Source organism: Merops nubicus, unplaced genomic scaffold (assembly GCF_000691845.1).
Source record: "Merops nubicus isolate BGI_N331 unplaced genomic scaffold, ASM69184v1 scaffold9378, whole genome shotgun sequence".
Lineage (NCBI taxonomy): Eukaryota > Metazoa > Chordata > Aves > Coraciiformes > Meropidae > Merops > Merops nubicus.
The window spans coordinates 91,729-114,150 of NW_008623686.1; the positions used below are offsets into that span (position 1 = coordinate 91,729).

The 22,422-nt window shown below is 41.8% G+C and overlaps 1 protein-coding gene across 1 annotated transcript in view; it reads right to left on the reverse strand.

The window, feature by feature from the left end:
- MAP2K5 (mitogen-activated protein kinase kinase 5) overlaps positions 1-22,422 on the reverse strand; it is a gene marked incomplete at both ends in the record, with an annotated part of 131,284 nt that overhangs the window by 87,287 nt on the left and 21,575 nt on the right. Inside the window, 2 exons of the mRNA XM_008945159.1 lie at positions 4,889-4,928; positions 20,903-20,967. Of these exons, the coding sequence (XP_008943407.1) occupies positions 4,889-4,928; positions 20,903-20,967 (105 nt within the window). The remainder of the gene's footprint in view (positions 1-4,888; positions 4,929-20,902; positions 20,968-22,422) is intronic.

The window sequence follows — 22,422 nt, forward strand, 5'->3', positions numbered from 1 at the left end:
TTAGGTAGAAAGAATATTTTAATAGAGCAATAGGCAAAAGAAGGAAATGGAAATGAAAGGACAGAGTAAACTAGAGTTATACAGCCAATTTTATCCATGAAATGTCATAATGTTTGTGGTTTGATTCATTTGACCAAGAGATGAGTTACAACTTCAACGTAAGCCCCATCCATAGTGTAAAGAGCAGGCTGGTGAACTCTGAGCTGCTGCTTATTCACCCCAAGCATGATTCCCTCCCAGCTCCTGCTGGCTGCAGCCACCTCCTCACCTGCCCAGCACCAATTCCTCTCGTGGAGAAGATGTTCTTTGACAAGCCTGGAAGGCTGCGACCCTGGTTGGCTTTGCTGAACATGCTAGTGTTAACTTTGAGGGCCAAACAAGTATTGTAGGATTAAAAGTATCTCTGAAAGTCTCAGTGGTGTCTCCTACCACCACTCGTTTCAGTTTCTTTAATATTTACTCCCACTCGTATATAACGTTATACACATTATTAAGTACTACTATGTGGACCAAAATGGACCCCAAGCACATTTAGCCAGGCTCAATCTGCTATCACACAATATTTCACAGCTTAATACTTCACCTGAAGGGAAACAAAACCCAGCCCATTTGCAGAATTAGCAGAACAGATATTGTAGCTGCATACACTGCTGACGAAACAAAACACAGAGAGACCATTTCCAAACACACACACTTTACAGTATCCAAATCTGTCTAAAAGGAGAAAAAAAAAAAAAAAAAGAACTTGTTTCTATCAGGAGTTTGCTTTAGGGTTATTTATAAAAGCTGTCACTAAAGTAAATTGTAAGTGTAATACAGGGCTGCTGAGAAGCGTTTAACACACTTGTCAGGATCAATAATCGTTTGCCAACAATATTCACTTACATTTTTCCAGCGTGAAAAACTTTAAATAATTTGCTGGAATACCATCAGTTTTACCCACGGAATATTAATAGAACTTAATCTTGTTAACAGGATACAATTAAAATTTTATCTCAAGAAATTCTACTCGCAGCGAGGAACTTCCCCGCCTCGCTCCCAGCCCAAGCTCTGCAGTCATCAGTGTGATCATCACTGACAGCCCATCAACCAGGACCTGGCATGAGGAAAGGGCTCTGGCTGACCTCCATTAACTATAATTACACACAGACCCTGCATTCTGATGGTGAGGACAACCTGGAAAAGCAGAGCTACCCTTTTTCATAGAATCATTAAGGTTGGGAAAGACCTCTAAGATCATCAAGTCCAACCATCAACCCAACGCTCCCATGACCACTAAACCATGCCCAGAAGAACCATGTCCACAGATTTTTTGAACCCCTCCAGGGATGGGGACTCCAACACCTCCCTGGGCAGCCTGGAAACGTACTGGAGTGGTGTGACCACTGTATATCACTACAAAATAAATGAGGAGATACCACTGCCTCACCTTCTCTGTGTAATTATTTCTCAGAAGTGTTTTCTCCCACCTAAACACTTATGGCTTGTGTGACTTTTAACACGGGAGAAACACCCACCTGGTGTCAAGGTTGGAGGAACCTTATGTTACTTGTCTCACTGAAATATGGGGCAGAAAGAGGGAAAAATATCTTTGTACAAATGCATTTGTCATCTCCATGGTCATACTCCTTTTGCAGAAATTTTCCAAGCCTACTTAGAAAATGAAGTTAGTAATAGTGAAACAGCTTTTCAGACTATGTGAACTGACAGTGTTAAATATGGGCTGGGAACAGTCTTAAAGCACAAAAAGAACCCAAATGAAAAAAAAAAAAAAAAACAGGCAGAGCTGGAGAAGGATACAGGGCAAGGGGGGCATTTTTTTAAACTTAAATGACATGGTGGTCCTCTGGGATTCACCAAGAGGCTCCAAGCACTCCTGCACTTCTTCCTCATCAAGTCCCTGCCTAAAATAGAGCAATCTTAAAATCACTTAGCACGCTTATAGCGGATTCAACACACCCCAAGTTCCCAGTGAAAAGGGTTAATTTTAAAAATACGAATACCTGAGCATATTTCCCCTGCTCTCCACTACACCTCCAGGACAAATCAGGATGAGTTGTCAAGTTAAATACAAGCAGTCAAGTGACTGAATTATAATTTACTCTGTGCTCAATTTAAATTAGTGTGAGGCTATTAAAATATACAGTATAAATACGGCAATTCATCACAAGCTGTCATGGATGACTTCATCTATTTGCTGGAGTGGCACACGTTCCACTGAAGGGAACCAGAGCAAAATCACAGGTCAAATTAAGCTGCTATTCTGGTTTAATTCACTTATTTAATCTGTGGCGACATAATTGTCTTTTACAGTATGTACAACTCAAAGGAAATTTGGGAGTATTATAGTCAGTGTACAAATGATTAATCAAATGGTCCATTTAAATGCTAGCTTAAGCACAGGAAAAACTAAAAGCAGTTGAACAGCAAGCAGCCAGCATACACAGATTTTTCATTTGGGTTTCTCTAATTAGGGAAAAAAGTTACCTTTGAAAAAATCTATTAACTCCTCTGCACATTTTCTAGCTGTAAAGTTTACATAGAATATGCAATGATGTAGCTTTGCTCTGTAACATAGGTATTAGCACTGGTTTGTTTTCCTGTTCAATATATTTCCAGGATTATCTACCAGCTGAAAGCATTTTAATCAACAGGTTTTCAGAATGTTACCATGTCCTATTAAATTTGCATTAAAACAGCTCCCAAAAGGCAGAACTGCACTTCACAGATCCACCCTGTGATGTTCCTCTGAACATGGCAATCCTCTGTCAACACCATTGATCCCTGTGATGATCCTGGCAAGATGCTGGCACTACCATCCTCAGCTTATTGCTCGTTATGCTGAGCTGAGGATGTCTCAGGTTAATTTTCTTCACTGAGCAAACCAGCATGACCACTATCATAGCTGGTTTCCTGACCTCCTGCTTGCAAGCACGTTATTTTAAACCATAGCAGCACACACATGTTGATGTAATATCTCTTCTGAAATCACACTAAAAAACTCTAATTGTGAGTGACAGGACCACCATGAGCAGTATCTACAAGAGAACCTGGTTTCCCAATCTTCAGGATGCTAATTATCCACCAGGACTACCCCAGCCCTTGGACTGGAAGGGAAGCAAGGAGGTGAAATTGCTGGGGGAAAGGCTTTTCACCACAGGGAGGTGATTTCAATTAACCTTGCAAAGGGTGAACTCATTTCCCCTCCTGCCTGGGGGTTATTTTCTCCTGCTCCACCTCCTCTCCAGGCAGCTTCTGAGGCACCTGCAGCCCCACTGCAGCCCAAGCAGGGCTGGCACCAACCATGCTCTCCACAGAGCTTCAAAAAGATCTGAGGAAGCAACATCATAGGTACCAGGGAAAAGCAGCATCCTTGTGCAACCTCAGCATCTAGGGGAAGAGCCTTTTTAGTTCCACATTGAAAGCTGTCATCAAAAATATTTTTTAATATTTCATTTTTGGTTCTTCTGTGCCTATTGCAAGTCAGAATCCTGTCTTAGTTTAACTGCTCCCAACAGGTTTAGGAATGACAGATACTTGTTGAAAAGACTGTTTAAAAAAACTTTTTTAAGTGATAAGTGTATTCCATATAATTAGAAGTTATTTGGATGTTATTTCAATTTCCATATTTCCCACGTGTAGAGAATCACCTCAAATCCAGGAGTAAGCATTTGCTTTTCTCCTGGTGGGGTGAAGGGATTTATGTGATCCTCAGGAAAGCCAAAACCTGAGCAGAATCTCCTTCTAGTGAACAATATCTGCCTGGAACCACAAGACCATCTGAGGCCAGAGCTGAAAGCTACCCATGTATGTAACTGTCTCCTGGCAAAGACAAATGCTTCATTTGAAGCCTTGGTACAATCTTATATCTTTAAATTCCATTTAACACCAGTTCTGCTGGCACCATACAGCTCCCATCACTCCTCTTGCCTTCCTCTTCCACCTCCATGTTCTTTCAGTTTAACTCAGTTACACCAATATTTCATGATTAAAGACAGTGGAAAAAAAAAAAGAGACAAAAAGCCCATTTTACACTGATCTATGTAATCTTCCCATAAATTATATTTCTAAATTATAGGGGTTTTTTAGATGCCAAACTAAATAATCCTTTATTTTTAGAACCCTAACTATTAATTGGAGTTGCATGAATGTGATAATTTTTTTCCAGAAGTCTCTACTGCTTTGAGTTTTAACAAAATGGCCAAATTAAAGAAAATTTGATAAATTAAAAAAGGATGTATTTCAGTATCTTTGTGTAGATTAACTGTATTAATAATTTAACAAATTACAGAAAGAGTTGGCATAGTTTAAATGAATTAAATGAATTTCAGTGAAGACTGGTATTTATCTGACCATGGAACACTACAGGACACAGCTTCACTGCAACAAATGGCCACAAAGATAAAAAAAAAGCCAAATCAGTTTGATAAAAAAAAAAAAACCCCACACACCACAATCAGAGAGGGGGAAATTAAAATAAATAAACCTGTTAAAGGAACAAAGTCTCCTAGGAAAAGAGAATATTATCCCAAAGAAAACAGGGAAATGCTCTTTATTTAAAAATGAGGTTACAGAGACCACTGAAGAACGTGCCCGTGGGGACAGTTTGGCATCAGCAGAGATTGGTCCAGGCTGACTCCCCGTGACCTTTCCAGCCCTGCTCCTCCAGCACCAGGGCTCAGGATGGGGAAGCAGCAGCAGTTTGGGAACTCTGTGCTCATTTGGGACAATGACATTTTGGGGCTGGAGCTTTCCTGCTTAAACAACGTGGACTTTGACATGAGAAAACAAATGGAGATCTAACAGTCAAAGGGAGGGGAAAGAAACCAAGGTCAAGGGAAGAATGGAGAGTAAAAAAGAGAGAAAGAAAATTACTGTAATATCTTACCTTTACTGCTAGTATTTTTCCACTGGGGACGTGATATGCCCTGCATGAGGGAAAAGATTAAATAACTTGAGATCACATAAAATTACCTCTATACATATGTGCAACATGTGCACGCTAATTTCACAGAAATATGACTTGGAGCTAATAGGTTTTTACATTAAACCAATTTCATGTAGTGTTTCTAGAGAGGGGCTGATGAAAACAATTGATCAAAAGCATATACTTACAACAGAACCATTTAGCAGGTTTTTACATTTGTGTGTTTTCTAGGAAATCTACACACTGAAGACCTTTGTACAGCAGGGTGGCAAACTGAAAAGTATGAATTGATCCACTTTTATCTTTTCTTTCAATGAAATAAAATGATGATATACCCAGTATACAGGATCTTCATGTAAAACAAGGTTTATCCCCCAAGTTTGCCAGTCCTACAAATATTTTCAGTGGTAGGACAGTGAGAAAGGCAGAGATATCTGTCAAAATGAAGTAAAGCAGGTAGTGACTGATTCTTTATCAGAACCTAAGGACACACAGAAGATACTCACAAAAGGACCTTTCTGCATTTGTATCTAAAATCAGCGTGTGGGTGCACATGTAAGATTAGAAAACATGATTGTTAATGCTCACACGTACCCCAAATAATTTTCCAGAGTATTTCAAAAGCAAATTTCTCAATTTCTGAAGACAAACATTTATAATTGCTATTTAACAATGACTTGTGCATTCCTAACCATGAACACACAAGAAAATAAAAAGGTAGGCGAAAAAAAAAAAGTCTACTAAAAATCTGATGTAATTTTGCATAAAAACAAAACCATTAAAGCTTTTCCCCTTGACTAGTTTTATTGTCTCATACTGATTTATGACACCATGCACAGTAATGTCACATACGTGGCACTGACTTTAAAGAACTGTAATATTTTACCACTACATACCTCTAGCAATTATTACTGAAGAAGAAAAGCTTTAATAGTGTTTTTTTTTGTGTGTGCAAAATCAAACACAGGACAGAGCAAGACTGTTGATTAATCTTATTTAGAACCTTGAGTGCTTATATACTTTCTGTTATTAGCTCAGAAGTTTCTAAAAACTTAATAACTCAGGGATAAAGATTTATATAGCCACATGGCCTTAGCTTTTAGGAATAAACACAGTTTTAAAAGGCACACCAAAAATCAGTGTTATTTAATCCCAGCACAAGAGGCAAGAAGGTGAAGCTCTGACAGACTGGGAACTGAATGTATAATCAATGAATCCCACGGAGTCAATGAACTCTCCTGTAACTATGGATGAACCAACAGTGGCCAAACATTATGGACTTCAGATCAGCAGAAATGATAAGAAAATGAACAGGTTGAGATAGGATGCTCAGCGTCTGTTCCCTTAATAAGTACTGTGCTGGACAGTTTGGCAACTTAATTAGCTTGTCAAGAAAGCTGATCTTTTTTCCATACGAGAGATCTCCTGTTTCCAAGCGAATTAAAAGGGAAGACTTGATTATTTAATTATGATGCACGCTAATTCATCCGTGGAAGCATGGGTTAAATTTCCAGCAGAGGGCAGATACCTGGTTTGGTTTACAGAGCACTGACAGTACCAATTTAACATTTAATTATGGCTGAGAATTGGATCACAAAGGAGATGCCATGCCCACGGGTACGGCGTGGCCAGTGCCTTTGCTACCTGGCAGGAAAGGAATTTGTTTACTCCAGGCTGATCCAGGCATCTCGACTGTCCTGACCTTCCTCAACACAATAACTGTAAAGTGATTAATGAAGTTTGAATAGGAGCTTTGGTTACACCAAAAGACAACCGTACACCTCTGTAGTGGTTTAATTAACAGCTAACACTTCAAATTAGTCTGTAGTTGCTACAGTAATTACCCGTTCCAATGAGTGTGTAGGGAATTTTTTTGTTAGATATTATGTAGAACTGTAAGTTGGAATTGATCATTTTGGTTACAGTCAGCACAGCTAAAGCCTGAAGATTTAGTACCTTTATGTAGCTTCAGAAGGATGCACTAAAAAAAAACCCCAAACATCCTACAGAATAATGTGCACAGCATGAAGAAAAACATACTTTTTAATGCACACTGCACCTGCTAGTAAGTCTATGGACACCCATGAGGAGATTAACCTTGTATTCACTCCCTGTGAGTGATGTGAAGTCTCATCTCAAGGGTCAACTTCCAGATTCCACTGTCACCTCCAAAAGTAAGCAAACAAACTGATTGCTGTAGAAGAACCAGGTCTTTAGAGGAAGCAAAGCAGCAAAATGCAAAAGGTTCCTCAGCAACGCTGCACATTCCAGTGAACACACGCTGAAAAAAAAAACTTCCAGGATGTTATGCAAATGATATTTATTAAACAGTTCCTACAACAGCTCCTCTTGCTAGGGATGAATTCGAGCAGTGCCTAACAGTAAAGATGGGTGGATGTTAAAAGATGAGTGAAAACAGTTGCTAAATAGCTGCTGAACTACTTAAAGACAAATGTAAAGAGCAGAAATGAAATGCATTGAAATGCAAAATATTCAAGGAAAACACTGGTTGGATGTTTGCAAAATTTAGTTCCCTGCAGAAAGCAGCTCTGTGAAAACAATCTCATTCTTCTGCTCCTTCTTGCTGGGGTTGTTTTGGGTTGTTTCTGACCCACTGCAGAATCTCTAACAGAGGACTGAGAATCGAGAGCTATAAATCATTTCCTGTTAAGGAGAAATTGCAGAGATAATCCTACAGAGAGAGCCAACTCCTGCAATCTCAAGTTTAACAAGTAATTTTGAAAGTATTTTAAAATACTGATATGGCATTTATTAAAATAGTAGGAAAATAACCATGACAGCAATCAGATAATTCATTTGGGGCCAAATTTCTGCACGTAAAGAAAGCATAACTTCAACACCCAACACCTAGCTATTTTTATTTTATTTACAAGAGACACTTGTTATTGTAGCCTATTTTAGGCTGAGGATAATGATTAAAGTTATTTTAAAAAGCTCACAAATCCAGTTTGGGATAGCAGTCTTACAAGATGATGAATTCTTTTCAAATTCACCAAAGTCTGACTGTGAATAGGTGCTGTGCATCTGTAAAAAGACCATATAGTGCAAAAAAAGTTGTAGATATATTAAACTGATCTGTGGTGACATCTTTAAAGTAAAGGCTAGTGGTTGAAAATTGCATTTTAGTCTCCGAATATATATAGGAACCAAGAATACACCTCAATACTCATTTTCCCCAGTAAATGAAAACTCTTCACAAGAAGCAAAATGTTCTTTCTGGATGCTCAGGAGTATATTTTGGTTTCTATGTCCTATACAGGTAAGAGACAAAACCTGCATGCAATGGAGTAACCAATTTAACATTGCTAGGGGAGGAGAAAGGTGATGAAAAATACAGCAGAAAGGAGTAAAAGCAGCTACACCCCTTATAGGTATTAGCAGTACCTGGTGCAGTGATTGACTTAAGATGTTGTTTAATTAAAACCAAGTTTTAATAACTCAGATCAGTGACTCTCCCCACAAAATTTTTATAAGTTCCACAAAAGAAGGAAAAATTCCTTCAGGGAGGATGGACAACAGAAAGCAGCAACTTTCAGCCCTCCTCAGGAACAAAAAACTCCAGCGACAGTGGCAGTGTGGTAGGAAGCAGTGCAGGAGCTCTGGGAAAAGGAAGAAGGGAGCCAGAAAGCTGGAAGATGGGGAGAAGATTGTGTTCTGGGGCCTTCCCTCCCCCCTGCCCCAGCACAGAGACACTCTCTGAGATGGAGGACACGGCCAGCAACTCCTCGGGGGCAGTTCTCCTGGCACGTGTGGAGAGGTTGGCTCAAAGCTGCCACACCTTGTGTGAGAAAAGGACAGGCAGATTCAACCATCATGGATTTGGAAACATTCCCACTGGGGAAAAGAAATTTAAATCTCTTCCTTCACGTTCCCACTAGAGTTCATTGTTCCAGGCCCTCTACATCCATTACAACGAGCAGCTTCTGAGCAAGACTGGCACGGCTGTGTCAAATATTTTATTAACCTTGACTATTAACCATATCCCTAGACAATTAAAGCCCTGAAGGGACCCATGTGAGCCAAGTCCTTTAGCATAACTTTGTCTCCTCTACTCTGAAGAAGCAGAATGCCCCCGAGGGCAGCGTGCCCAGCTCTGTGGCAAAAGCTGGGTTATTTTGGGGAAAAAAAAAAGCCTGTGTGAACAAGCGTGTGCTCTGCTCGAACAAAGCCCTCCAGCCAAGCCCCAAAAAACTTCTGGTGGACTGCAGAGCACGGCGTGTGCATCCCTTGTGTTCCAGAAAATAAAAATCAATATCACAGAAAACTCGAATAGGGCTTTGGGGGAGCTGCTGGCTCCTCAGCATCCCCCCCACCCTGCTGTATGTAGGATCTGCTTCTACAGAAAAGCAAATTAAAAACCGAACGTGTCAGAAGCAGCTGGCTTCTGTTTTAAAAAGAAAAGGAAGAAAATAAGGTAACTGAGTTTCACATGGCCTGCTTTGTTCTTCCCCAAGTCTACTGCAAAGAAAAAATGGAAGAGAAGTGTAAGATGCTTTGGCTCAAACCTCTTTATGGAATAACCCACAGCCCCTCCTCATATTTAATGCTAAAAATTTCATATGCTGAATATAGAGAGTTTCTGCTCAGTTCAGAAGTAAAACAAACAAACCCAACCAAACAGAACGCGCACAAGCTTCTTAATAAATAGCTTAGCTATCAAACAAAAGGATTCCTCCCCCTTTCAACTTGCTAAGACTAACAATTTTATATCCTCCCTGTGAGAAATTTTACCTAAGAGCACAGTGGGGAGCTGCATCACTTGCTGTGACTGTAGAATAATTTCTTCCAGGGCAGGCAAAGAACTAACTTCAGGTTTCCAATCGCAGGCACTCAAGAGAAACAGCAATTTTCAATGTGTTTCCTAATTTTTAATTGTAAAACATCTGCCCACATACGAGTGACTTAAAGATGGTCACATCAGAAGCGTGGATTGAGTAGGCAAAGATCCCCAAGCTTTCTCAGACAGCTTTTCCTCACATATACAAGAACCTCTTACTACCAATCGAGTTTACTACTGCCTGAAAACTCAAGATCAACGCAGTCTCTACCTAGAAGTGAAAATTCCTTACAATTATGACATCATGCTGCTAATGCTGATGCAGCAAAGCACTGAAGAAGCCTGCAGCAGCCTATCACACAGGAGATCCTGCTTCCCACCTCTCCCCTCTGGCCACCAGGATCTATTTTTTCCCCCCAGTAGCCACGAAAACAACTTCTAATCAATAAGATATTCCTCGGCAAGACCGAGTGATTCAAGGGAAAGCCATGACCTGCCTGCTATGCCAATGAGTCAGTCCCTTCCCTTCCTGGGAATATAACTGCCATCAGCAAATATGACAAAGTGATGTACCGACAGGAGCGTGGTATCAGTGATGTGACAGTGGGAGGCAGGGACACAGAGCTCCCCTCTGGCACAGGGACCACACAAACTCACGGTTAACACCACAAACTCCCATCTGCTGTAGCTCTATGGGCTCACACAAAGTGTTCTGCATAATGATGCCTCTAGCAGATGAAAAGGGGGTTGAAAGGGACCTCTGCACGTCACCTAACCCAACCTCCCTCTTGAAGCAGGCCTCTAGCAGTGGATGAGCTCAGCAGCAGCTTTGCTGGGCTCTGTGCTGAAAGCCCCATGGATGGGGATCTCCTGCCCTGCAACACCACCTTACTTGCAAAGAGGTTCCTCCTAATGTCCAATATATTCTTCCCAAGTGGCAACCCAAGGCCACAAAGCAAAAATAAAAGTAAATACTTCAGGTCCTTTCTCCTACATACATTTCCTTCTGCTTCACACGTTGGTTTCTGTTCATGATATAAATTTGTTGCTAACAGTAAGACATCATTGCGCTCACCAGGAACTGCAAACACTGTCTCCTTTCTCTATATCTGTATCAGCCCCCCTGCAGCACTGCACTGATGGACTGTCCTCCAGACACCCTCCTCATTCCACAGACAGAGCAACATGTGTGAAGGGTCTCTGGACTGAGGCAGAGCATCTCCTGACAGACCTCAACAACCACACAGAAGCCTCAGGTTTCTTATTTGAGTTAAAAAGTTCACACCAAAAGCGATGGTTGGAGATCTAAGGGCACTGAATGAAGTCAGGCTGAACATTTTCCTGCCCTGTGAGAAATAACCCCGAGCAAAATGACTGTGTTGGTGCTGTGGAAGCTGGATACAATTCTCCCAGTGTTGTGCATTGCAGAATGACACAGTCACCAGCTGCAAACCCTACGCAGCAAATCACTCACAGATTTGGTTTGCTGTTCATTTTTACTTTTTCCCCCCCTCTTTTTTCCTAGTACTGCCACTGTCTGTCGTGCTCCTGGTCAGAGCCTGGCAGTCTAATGACAGAACTGTCACGTACCCTGATGGCTGTCTAAAGAAAGGGATTCAAATTGTTTCTAGGAAATAAACACTTTGACAGTTGTTGCCTTCTGCCACAGACAAACACATTAGCCTGACTCTCTGGCTGTTAAAACAGGAAATCCAAAGTGCACAGCAGTTGTAAAAAGGAGCTTTTATGGGGACTGTGCTAGTTCAGGCAGCAATCTACGCCAACCTCCCCGCTATCTGAAATTCCATTACAGATGCTCCAGTACTGACTGCAAAATGATTTGTTGTTAAACTAGAAAAACAAACAGAATACTTACATCTCAATTTTGAACCTGTCAAAAAGAGCAAAACTGTCACGAGAAGCTGCACAAAGGAAATGCTGAATGGGGAAATGTCTCACTCAAGCCAGCCCTGTGGGAAAGAGCAGGTTTTGGCATGCAAGCCTAAGCAGAGCAGAATGAATCCCTCACCTCTGCTATGTTGTAACCTACCACTATTTCCATGGGGTACTTACATCAGTCTTCCTTCTCCAGTGCAGCCAAATGTTCATGGTCAGCCTTTGAAAAGTGGGCTACAAGTCTTTCTCCTTAGCCCCATCCCATTGCAATTCCATCCCCATTCCTCAGAGAAAGCTGCACAGACAGACAGGACTCCAGCTCGAGGAGGCTCTGGTGCCACCACCACCAATACCAGCTCACTTGCCACCACAGCACCAACACAAATTTGACACAAACATGGTAATGCACTTCAGCTGCTGGCTTTAAACTAGCTGGAAGGACAACAGACAGCAGAGCAGTCATCAGTATAAAGCCTGTCAGCACCAAGTAAACACACCTCACAATTAGAGAAAGAAATCTGAAGCAACAGAGTAAGCCAAAAAAGTACATCACATCCTATGGTAATGACAATTTAGAGACTAACATGTCTTCACAACAAGACCTGAAGCTGGATTTTCTGCATTGTCAAACCATTTGTTCATGAAAGATGTGTCCTCCTGTGACAGGACAAGGAATGATGGTTTTAAAATCAAAGGGAGAGATTTAAAAAAGAGAGGGAGGAAGAGTTTTGTTACACTGAGGGTGGTGAGCCCCTGGCCCAGGTTGCTCAGAGAGGTGATGGATGGCCCAACCCTGGAACCATTCCATTCTGGGGCTCTGAGCAATCTGCTCTAGTTGAAACTGTCTCTATTCACTGAAAGAGGGTTGCACTGGATGACCTTGAAATGTCACTTCCCACCCAAACTGCTCTGTGATTGTATGTGTTCATGACACTCAGTGTAACAACAAGGAAGAAAAACCAGAGCTGCTCAGTAATTCCATAATGACCAACAGCAGAGAGCAGAGCTGTGCCAAGCAGAAGTTTTCTAGGTATTCACTGCAGTGGCTGAGTGATTTCTTCTGCTCATGGCTCAGTTTCAAGCAGAAAGCTTCACCTCCCCCAGGAGCAGGTTGAGAGGATAAACACTGTGAGATTAATCACACTGCTCCAAGTCATCACCAGCCTGCACTGAGGTACCCTGGTGATGGGCACCACACTAGAGACCATTTAGGCATTGCTTCTCTTGTATTGCCCCTTGCCATGGCCATTAGAAGAGCTGTGGTGGCACAGAGGGAAGGTGGTTCTCCATGGGAGCTGGGTACGGCTGGCTAATCCACATGATGATCAGCAGGGACCTGAGCAGCTCAGTTTGGGCATTTTGAGTGAGCATTTTCAAAGGATCTGGGGTGAAGAGAAATGGAAAACCCAATGTCAACCTTGGTGGTGGTGTTACACCGACACCAAACAGAAATTAAGGACAGTCTGAAACAACACTGGTGGCATAATGACAAAAAATAGGATTCCTACCTAAATACATGTTCTTCTGCCCCTTGTCTCACATTCACTTCTCTTAGCAAAAGCATTGTTTTAAAAAGTATCCTACATTAGGGACAGTTAGTGCCTCATGCTTGGCTTAGCTTGGCTATGGCAGATTTCACCAGTTCTCTACTATTCCACCAGCTCTCCACTATTCCAGCAAATTTTCAGGATTACTATTCGCTTAATCCTCCAAGCTATGGGCATACGATGCAAACAAAGCAACTTTAATTTAAGAATCATCCAGTTTCTAATTAAACAGCCACAGGCAGCTGGCTGGATACATTTTAATCAGTTTCCATAACCTATTGATTGTATACTGAAGCTTAAAAATTAAAAGTAAAAAGATGACCGGGGAATTGTCCCATCTCAGAACACCAGTAGAACCCTCTGTAAATAACTCCTCCTTTAACCATCAGCTAAATGAACACTTCAATACTGCAGCACAAAGTCTTCTGCAAAATTACTTTAACTAACAAGCAGAAATTTATCAGCTTCAGCCAAAATCAATGCTGAAATCAATTTGAACACTGGTTGTGTCTAAAGGGGCTCATTGGCAATTTAGGGAAATTACACCATGTAAATGCCTGTGCTTTAATTGAACAGTTTCATCAACTAGGCTGTGATTGCTGTCCATTCATTTATTTACTTTCACTGCAGCTCCCATTCTGCAAAGGAATGGTTTTTGTCAGACTTGAAGGAGGTACTTTATCTTCATTTTATGCACTTTTGTGCAAAACAGATTTTATGAGGCAGGCAAGCCATAGCCAGGGTCAAAAGAAACAAGTGAATGGCAATCACTGGTCAGTCTTGTTTAAACTGCAGTGATAATATGCAGAAATTCAGTGGGGTATTTCAAACTTCACCCAGCTATTCGTGTGCCAGTGCTTTTCAGTGTCATTGAAAATAAAACAAGAGAAACAGAAAATGAACATGGTCTGGGAAAGGAAATAAAGGAAAAGGCCTCCAGAGCTGCAACAACCACGCAGGGAGATGAGATTTTCAGACCTCACGTGGCCACAGATTTGGTTTAATACCAACCAAAAGAGTGAACCTGCCTGTGCCTCCTTCCTGCAGAGCTGCATCAAGCACTGGGCTGGGAGAAGCAATGTGGGTAAAGCATCATGAGAACCCCCCAAGGAAAGCACAACACCAAGGAAGCTGGTGGGTGCTCTGTCTGGGACCTCTGCTCCTGGTTTGGTGCCTCTGGAAAAGCATTTCCCTCCCTGTCTCTACTGACCCTTTGCCACGTCCAGCAGATGACATCAGTCTCCTGTGTGAGAGGGCCAAAATAATCTGTGAAGTGTTTTAAAGGGGGGCAAGTTACTGTATTGTATATTCATAGAGAAAACCAGAAATTAATGAACACAGGAGAGCAACAGATCTGCTTAGACTGGCTGCCCACAACACTGGAGGTGCACAAGTCACCTCTTTTAAAACCCAACTGGGACTACAGAGACCCTCTTGAGGGAGCTGCTTCATGATGCACCAATGTCCTTCATTAGAATCCCAGAATCCCAGCATGGTGGGGTTGGAAGGGACCTTTGGAGATCATCTCATCCACCCCCTGCTCCAGCAGCTCACCCACAGCAGGGTGCCCAGGGTCACAGCCAGGAGGGTTTGGGATCTCTCCAGAGCAGGAGACTCCACAGCCTCTCTGGGCAGCTGCTCCAGGCTCGGCCACCCTCACACCAAAGAAGTTTCTCCTCCTGCTCAGGTGGCACCTCCTGGGTTCCAGTTGGTGCCCGTTGCCCCTTGTCCTGTTGCTGAGCACCACTGAAAAGCCAGTAGGAGAAAACCTTGCTGAGCCAAAGCTCCTGAAGACAATGACAAACTCCAGCCATCCCACCACCATTCCAGCAAATGGAGCTAAGTCACCTCTACCTCCCTTGCTCTCAAACACAGCTACATCTCCTCCATCTTCCTCACTCCAGAAGCAAGAACCTTTTCCCCTGCCAATGTTAGAGGGTCTGCAACACACCCACACAGCACCATTTGCAGGCTGCCTTCCAGGAGACTGCAACTTCCCAGCTGTCTCCCCATGTGCTACACTTAATGTGCTAATGGGGCACCCCAAGGTTGGTTCAGATAGAGAATAAAGAAACAGGCATATGCTGGAATGTACAACTCAGCCAAACAGCAAAACTGCTCAAGTAAATTGCTCAAACAAATTAAGCTCCTGCATTTATCTGTATTTTCCCCAGCTACACAAGTCTTGTGGGCGGCGCATCACCAACAGCCTCTTCTCCCCCAATTACTCAACCTAAAGTGAAGCCTCTGGTTGCACGGGGCTTTGCAAAGATGATAACTGAGCTTCCCTCTTCTCCTCTCTCTCCCTGGGTAACTTCTCAAATTAATTATGGCATCAGTGGGACCTGATGCTGACTTCAGCACACAGAGCTGTAGCTTGCTGCTGCTGAAGACTCCTCCAACACAACCCAAAGACTGACAAACCAGATGCAACACACAGGTTTAAAAACAAATCCTAGAGGCAGAGAAGGCTACACCACCCCCTAAACAGAGCTCCCTGAACATCTCCCTTCTCGTTTGCTACAACTGCAAAGAAAAAAACTAGAAATCATAAAATAAGAGGTAAATATTCTTTTTGCTTGTATATAAAGAAAAGAAATGGTGATACTTCAGATATGGCATGTGAGAGAGACTTCACAGAGTAGTTATTTGCCACGGATAAATATCTCTACTTCAAAATACTTAGGTTCAAAATACACACAAAACTAAGGATTTCTTTGTGCCAGGACAGGCTGAGAGCCCTGGGGCTGTGCAGCTGCAGAAGAGAAGCCTCAGAGGGGATCTGATCAGTGCTGAGCAAGAGCTAAAGGGCCCCAGGGGGCAAGAGGCTGGGGCCAGACTCTGGTCAGTGGTGCCCACTGACAGGACAAGGGGCAATCAGCACAAAAACTGGAATCCATGAGGTTCCATTGCAACAGGAGGAGAAACTTCTTTGGTGAGAGGGTGCCCGAGCCTGGAGCAGCTGCCCAGAGAGGCTGTGGAGTCTCCTGCTCTGGAGAGATCCCAAACCCACCTGGATGTGATCCTAGGCAAGCTGCTGTGGGTGAGCTGCTGGAGCAGTTTGGACAAGAAGATCTCCAGAGGTCCCTTCCAACTTCCCGTGCTGGGATTCTGCGATTTAAGTCTGAATAATTTAATGCAGCTACTTCTGAGGCTGCTTGGCAGAGTACATACATCCCATTACAACCCATAAAACTAACTGAATTAAAAAGGAGTGGCCTAATCAAGAGAGTCCCTCAGAGCTCTGCTCTGCAGTCACTGATGGAGCAGATATGCAGCACATACCAGTGAATGATTTTGTCCAAAAAAGCAATTTAAGTAAATACCACAAATGTACTGATATACAGATGTTTTCTTCTGCTGTGAATCAGTCCAGACTGGGCATCCTTCATCCTACCAGTTCTGCAGTCAGTGATGGAGCAGATATGCAGCACACACACACATACTTGAAATGTTTCTTGGACCTACCAGTGAATGATTTTGTCCAAAAAAGCAATTTAAGTAAATACCACAAATGTACTGATATACAGATGTTTTCTTCTGCTGTGAATCAGTCCAGACTGGGCATCCTTCATCCTACCAGTTGCTATAAAATGGTCAATAAAAAATTAGAAAGCCTGTTGCTGAGCTGGAAGGTCGTGCATCTACCAGCAGAGCAGCCTCAGGGCCCTCTTGTCAGGTCAAACGTCCATGAAGTAGTGGCAGTTGAGAGTTTCCAAAAATTCATAAAATGGGACTTAAGATAATTCACAGAAAGCCAAAATCCCAGTGAACAAAGCAAATTACCAACAACAGGCAAACAGCAGGGACAGACACTGCTCTGCTTTCAGTTCTTGCTACAGCAGATTTCATCCCTTCCTTGACAATCTCCACTCAAGACAGGGTTCATGCTGCATGCTGGGCACCAGTGGAAGAACTCTTGCTCTCTGTGTATTCAAAGATACTTTTTGGATATATACCTTGGGATTATTTTGTATGTTGTCACAGATTTTTGAAAATTCAAGGAACTGGAAAGCAAGAATAATTAACTGGTTTTGCCATTTCTGTGTAATTGTGTATTCCTTAGTTAAGATAATGTATCAAAACATACAGGAAAAATAGGAAGTCCAACAACTATAAAATCCTTTCTTTTTAGAACAGGAAAAACATTTAGATTCAGCAAGTTCTCAGTAGAAATATTGCTATAAAGTATTGATTTTTTACCAGACTCAATTGACTGAAAAGTTGTTTGTATAGCAATATTGGCCAAGCCAATATACTGGAACAATTTTGCTACACACAGTAATCAAGTGTATTTCTAAAGTATAATTATACTGTCATAAAAATAAAACTAAGATACCTCTTCTCCAAGCAATAAAACAGTTGCAGCTGTAAAGAACCCAAATAAATGAAATACATTTTCTAACTAAACATAGTGTCTCCCAAAGAGCAGAAAAACCACCTCCCCTCTCCCCCTTAAGCCAAGGTTAGCATGAGAAGTGATCAATACTTCAATCTCAATAAACTATTTCAATAGTAGTTAATTCATGGGGAAAGAGAGGCTGAAAATTTTTGCTCAGCGACCTGCGACACGCTATCTTGTCTGCTGAATGCTGATAATATATCATTGCCATAATGGAGATGACTTAGGATAAAGAGCTAGGGAAAAAAAAAAAAATTAAAAAAAAAGAAAAGATACCACGATGCCAGGCTCGTTCTTTAGATTCAGATCAATACTACACACAGCCTCTTCTCAAACAACCCGACAGCGTGGAATGCTGGAAGAGGAAAACAGCCAAACGTTTGCAATTAATTTTATTTGACAAATGTTCATTGATTTACTGGAATAAAATGTATGTGGGCTGCTATCTGTGCCTAGTGCAATCCAGCTACCTGTAAGTATTCCATTTTGCTATCTCTTGTTGGCCTGTGTAGCACAGATGCTGCTGTGGTGAGGGAGAATAGGATCCCCTTCACCAAGGGGTTCCAAGGCTGGACCTTCCGTCTGTGCTGGGTCCAAGGCACATCAACACATCAACTGCCAACTCCCTGCAACAACAGCTCTCGAGGGATGAAGGAGTGAACTGCTGCAACTCCTCAACCCAAGAAACAAACAATCATAGAATGGGTTGGGTTGGAAGGGAATTTAAAGATTACCTGGTTCTAACCCCCCTGCCATAGGCAGGGGCAACTCCCACTGGACCAGACTTCTTGAAATCCCATCCAGCCTATGGGCAGGGACACCTCCCACTAGAGCAGGTTGCACAAGGCCCCATCCAACGTGGTCTGGAACACCTCCAGAGATGGAGTATCCACAGATCCCCTGGGCAACCTGTGACAATGTCTCACTACCCTCCTAGTGAAGAACTTCTTCCTAATTTCTAATAAAAATCTCCCCTCTTCCAGTTTGAAGCCATTACCCCTCGTCCTATGACTGCAAGCCCTTGTAAAAAGTCTCTCCCCAGGTTTCTTGTAGGCCCCCTTCAGATACTGGAAGGCCACCAGAAGGTCTCCATGGAGCCTTCTCCTCTCCAGGCTGAACAAGCCCAACTCTCTCAGCCTGGTAGGAGAGGTGTTCTAGCCAGTTTGGGAAGATCTCAGAAGAATGGCTTAGAAGGCAGCCTGGGGAGAAAATCATGGTTTGTATTTATATCCTGCTGTTATTCTCACTGCAAAGCAAGTCAAAACTTCAGGAACATGTAAAAGATCCACAGGTAGCACCAGTGCACGCTCCCTGGAGCGGCACAGGATGACACTTTACACAGGAGAACACACTGAAGCCACTGCAAATTTTAAATATGAATGCAATCAAAAGGCAAAAGAAAGGCAGAAATACTTCCTTGATACAGAAGAGGGCTCATGGTTTGACAGGTTGAATTTTTTACTTTCCCAGATCACAGGCAACACTCAAAGCAGCTCACAACATCAACCCACACAACAAAGCAAGTCAACACTGAAGAGGTGCCACGAGTACTCTGCATCCCTCCTGAGCCACCACCCCTGTGCCCCAAGGGTTCACACCCCTGTTCCTTTGTCACTCCTGCAGACTCTTACTCAAGTAGTATTCTCCACAAGAGAAAAAATACTTCTGTAAAAATACTAAACAGAATACACTACCTTTTGGAAATGCAAAAAGAAGTCTAAAAGTGCAAGTTGGGCTTTACACAGCCTTTTATCCCAATTTCCTGTTTGAATTCTACAAAACATGAAATACATCCTATGCATGTGGCAATGTCATAGAAAAATGAGATATTTTTACCCCACCCTCTGCACTTAAAAGCACAGTACCACTGCACACACAGATGAGGTGGAATAGGGCTGGTACCTGAGAGCAGGTCAGCCCCAAGCTGAGAAGCAGACATTGAGTTCAGCAGATCCTCAGTGCAAAAAACATCAGACAAGGCAATGTGTTCACACTTGCCTTGGGTTACATTCCTCATCCTTTGGCCACTATTAGACACTGGATGGAGGTGAGAGACTTTTGGTATGACCTTGTATGGCTGGTCTCATGCTGCTCGTGATTTTGCATTGCTAGCTCCTTATTTCAGCTGCTTCTCTAAAGAAAATGACCCAGAACTGGGTAACAACAACACACACGGGTCGTGCAAAGCTGTGAAGTTCAACATTCTCTCTCAAATCTTTCTTATTATGAAGAAAACAACACTATTTCTGCAAGTTTCTTGGTCTAAGAGTATCTTTCAATGAGATTTCTGAACTATATTCCATCTACAAGGCTGATCTCATTTCTGAAGAGTCCATTCAAAGAGTGGATTTTTTCTTTAAAGCTTTTGGAATTCCATTTTCATTAAACCTTCTGCAAGGAGAGTGGTTTTACAGTGTTGGCAGCCAATTAGAAACTAAGCTAAATGCACCACAGCTTTTAAAACATTTTTTTAAAAAAATCTAATATCAAAGTTAAAATGTCTAAGGTATAAACAAAATCATAATGGGATGCTGGGTTACTGTATATGGTAAATAGCTCTCTGGAGGAAACCTTTATTACTCCCTCAGGGCTTTCTTACAAAGTATGGATTTCTTAATTCCTAGTGGAATATTTTTCATACCCCACTGCAGACTATTAAGTACCAGATATTACATTATGTAGTTTAAACTTTGCACTATGCATGAGAAAGACTTTCCTGTAGAGAAAACTATATCTCTGCTATTATAATCTTTACAATATTAAAATTAATACTGGCTGCAGGGTATAAGCTTCACTACCAAAATTTGGGGGAGTTTATCATTTAATATATTCATCAGCCTGTGTGTGAAGCTGCTCGTAAGGGAGGGAAGTCACTGCAACAGTGGAAGGGGTATTGACTAATTTTGAATTGCTAGAGAAGGGCAGAGCAACGGTGTCATCACATCCCAGTCCTGGACCAGGGAAGGGCGTGGTAAACCAGCAAGAATAATGGCACTGCAAATACCAAAGGCAATTCATTATGCTCCAGGCTCTTACAAGTTCCACTTGTGAACCGTTAACTTGTTACCCAGGAGGGATTCAAAGCCAAGTCTTAAAAAGACAATAAAAATGCACCAGCCCTCACAGCACCCAAGAGCAGACACCTTGTAAATATGTAAAGAGAATTCCGGAAAAGTTTCTGTTAAGAATTTCTTTTCTAACCTTTTCTGTGTAGCAGCAATGGCTTGTCAACATCTCCACACAAATTGGAAGGGCAAAAAAAAAAAAAAAAAACAAACGAGCATAGGATTAAATTTTCTTTTCCAAAATTTTCAGTGAAATTCAACACTCACTTGTAGACCGTGCCTCCATTGCCATGACCGAGGATGTCTCGATACCGTATGTCTTGTTCATTCATCTCCACAAGAAAGAAAGAAAAACAAAAGAGATGTCATGCTGTGGATGGAAATGTCAAGGAAAAGCAACTCTAGGCCATAAACAACAAGCAGTCTGGGTCATTTCAAGTTCAGCTGCAAGAACGAGAAGATCAATACAACATTTGCTGTCCAATTTATAAAAGACGATACCAAGGGACAAAGTGATGGAAAGTTTAATGACAATTTGTTTGCCTGGGTCATTTCATTAAAGTTTGATAAAAGGTGTCAAAATGGAATGATATAATATAGCTCAAGAGGGTCAGGTCACAGATACTGATAGGAAAAGGGTCTCCAGAACAGCACATAACCAAAGCCAAAGTTGGAGGTGAATGGAAACAATCCAACAGAAAACTGTCACCTGAAGTATGTCTAGAAAAGTTTCTGATTTATTCTAGAATCAGCATAATTGATACTAATTGAGTGACAGTTCTGTCAGTAGGATTCCTTCCTAGTGTTTAATTTATGTACCTTTTGACTAAAGCAAGTATTCTGAAAAAAACAGTTGTGCATTGCTATACAATAAAAATACTTTTTTTCTTGAAATACACAACTAATTGCTTGTCTCAATCTTTCTGCTCACTGGGACAACTCTGAACTAGAACAATATCCTCAGGTCTTTGAGCAGAAGCCTGATACAAGCACCATATCCTGCAAATGCTGGCATTTGGGATCTTTCTAATATGGATTTGATAAAAGCTTATTACACCTCAAGCTTGCTGGATGAGCAATTCAAATTTAAAACTACAGCCCAACCTTCTCCTGTACAAAAACAGTTATCGTGCAGCTGAAACACTTTTTAATAAGGAAAACAATCACTACAGATGTTTTTGGAATGCACATACATACTTGAAATTAAGTATTTTAATGAGAGTAAATTCTGGGCATTTGCTATTCCAAAAAGATCTCCTCTATTGCCTGATCATTGTAAGTAACACAAGGCTAGGCGAATTCCTCACAAAATATCTCTTAAAAGTGGGATTTGCTACCAAACCAATAACCTGTTTCTATCAAGTATTTATATTTAATGGGACATGAGTTGGAATGGCTGCTTAAAGAATGTCATTCTTGTGGGTTAAAAGCCATCAAAAAGAAAAAAACCCTCATGCTACATCTGGTCTGCTATCACTGATGTGATTAGAAATCACACAAGCACATCTGAGATAGCTTCAAATTAGTGATTTCAAGTATCACCAGCACCATGGTGGAAGCCACACAGAGCTCCCTTTAAGCTAGCTACCCATATTTAGCCAACTTCTGAAATGGCTCCTAAAATTCAGTGGGGACGTGTGCCCATCAGCCACATTTAATTGTCCCTTTTCATATGATGTCAGTGAACATCAGAGGAACTTTGCCCCTGGTTTCAACTGGAACAAGTAAGTGATGGTAACAAGCTGAAATGCCCTGAAGAATAAATACTCTGCATGTCTAACAAACAG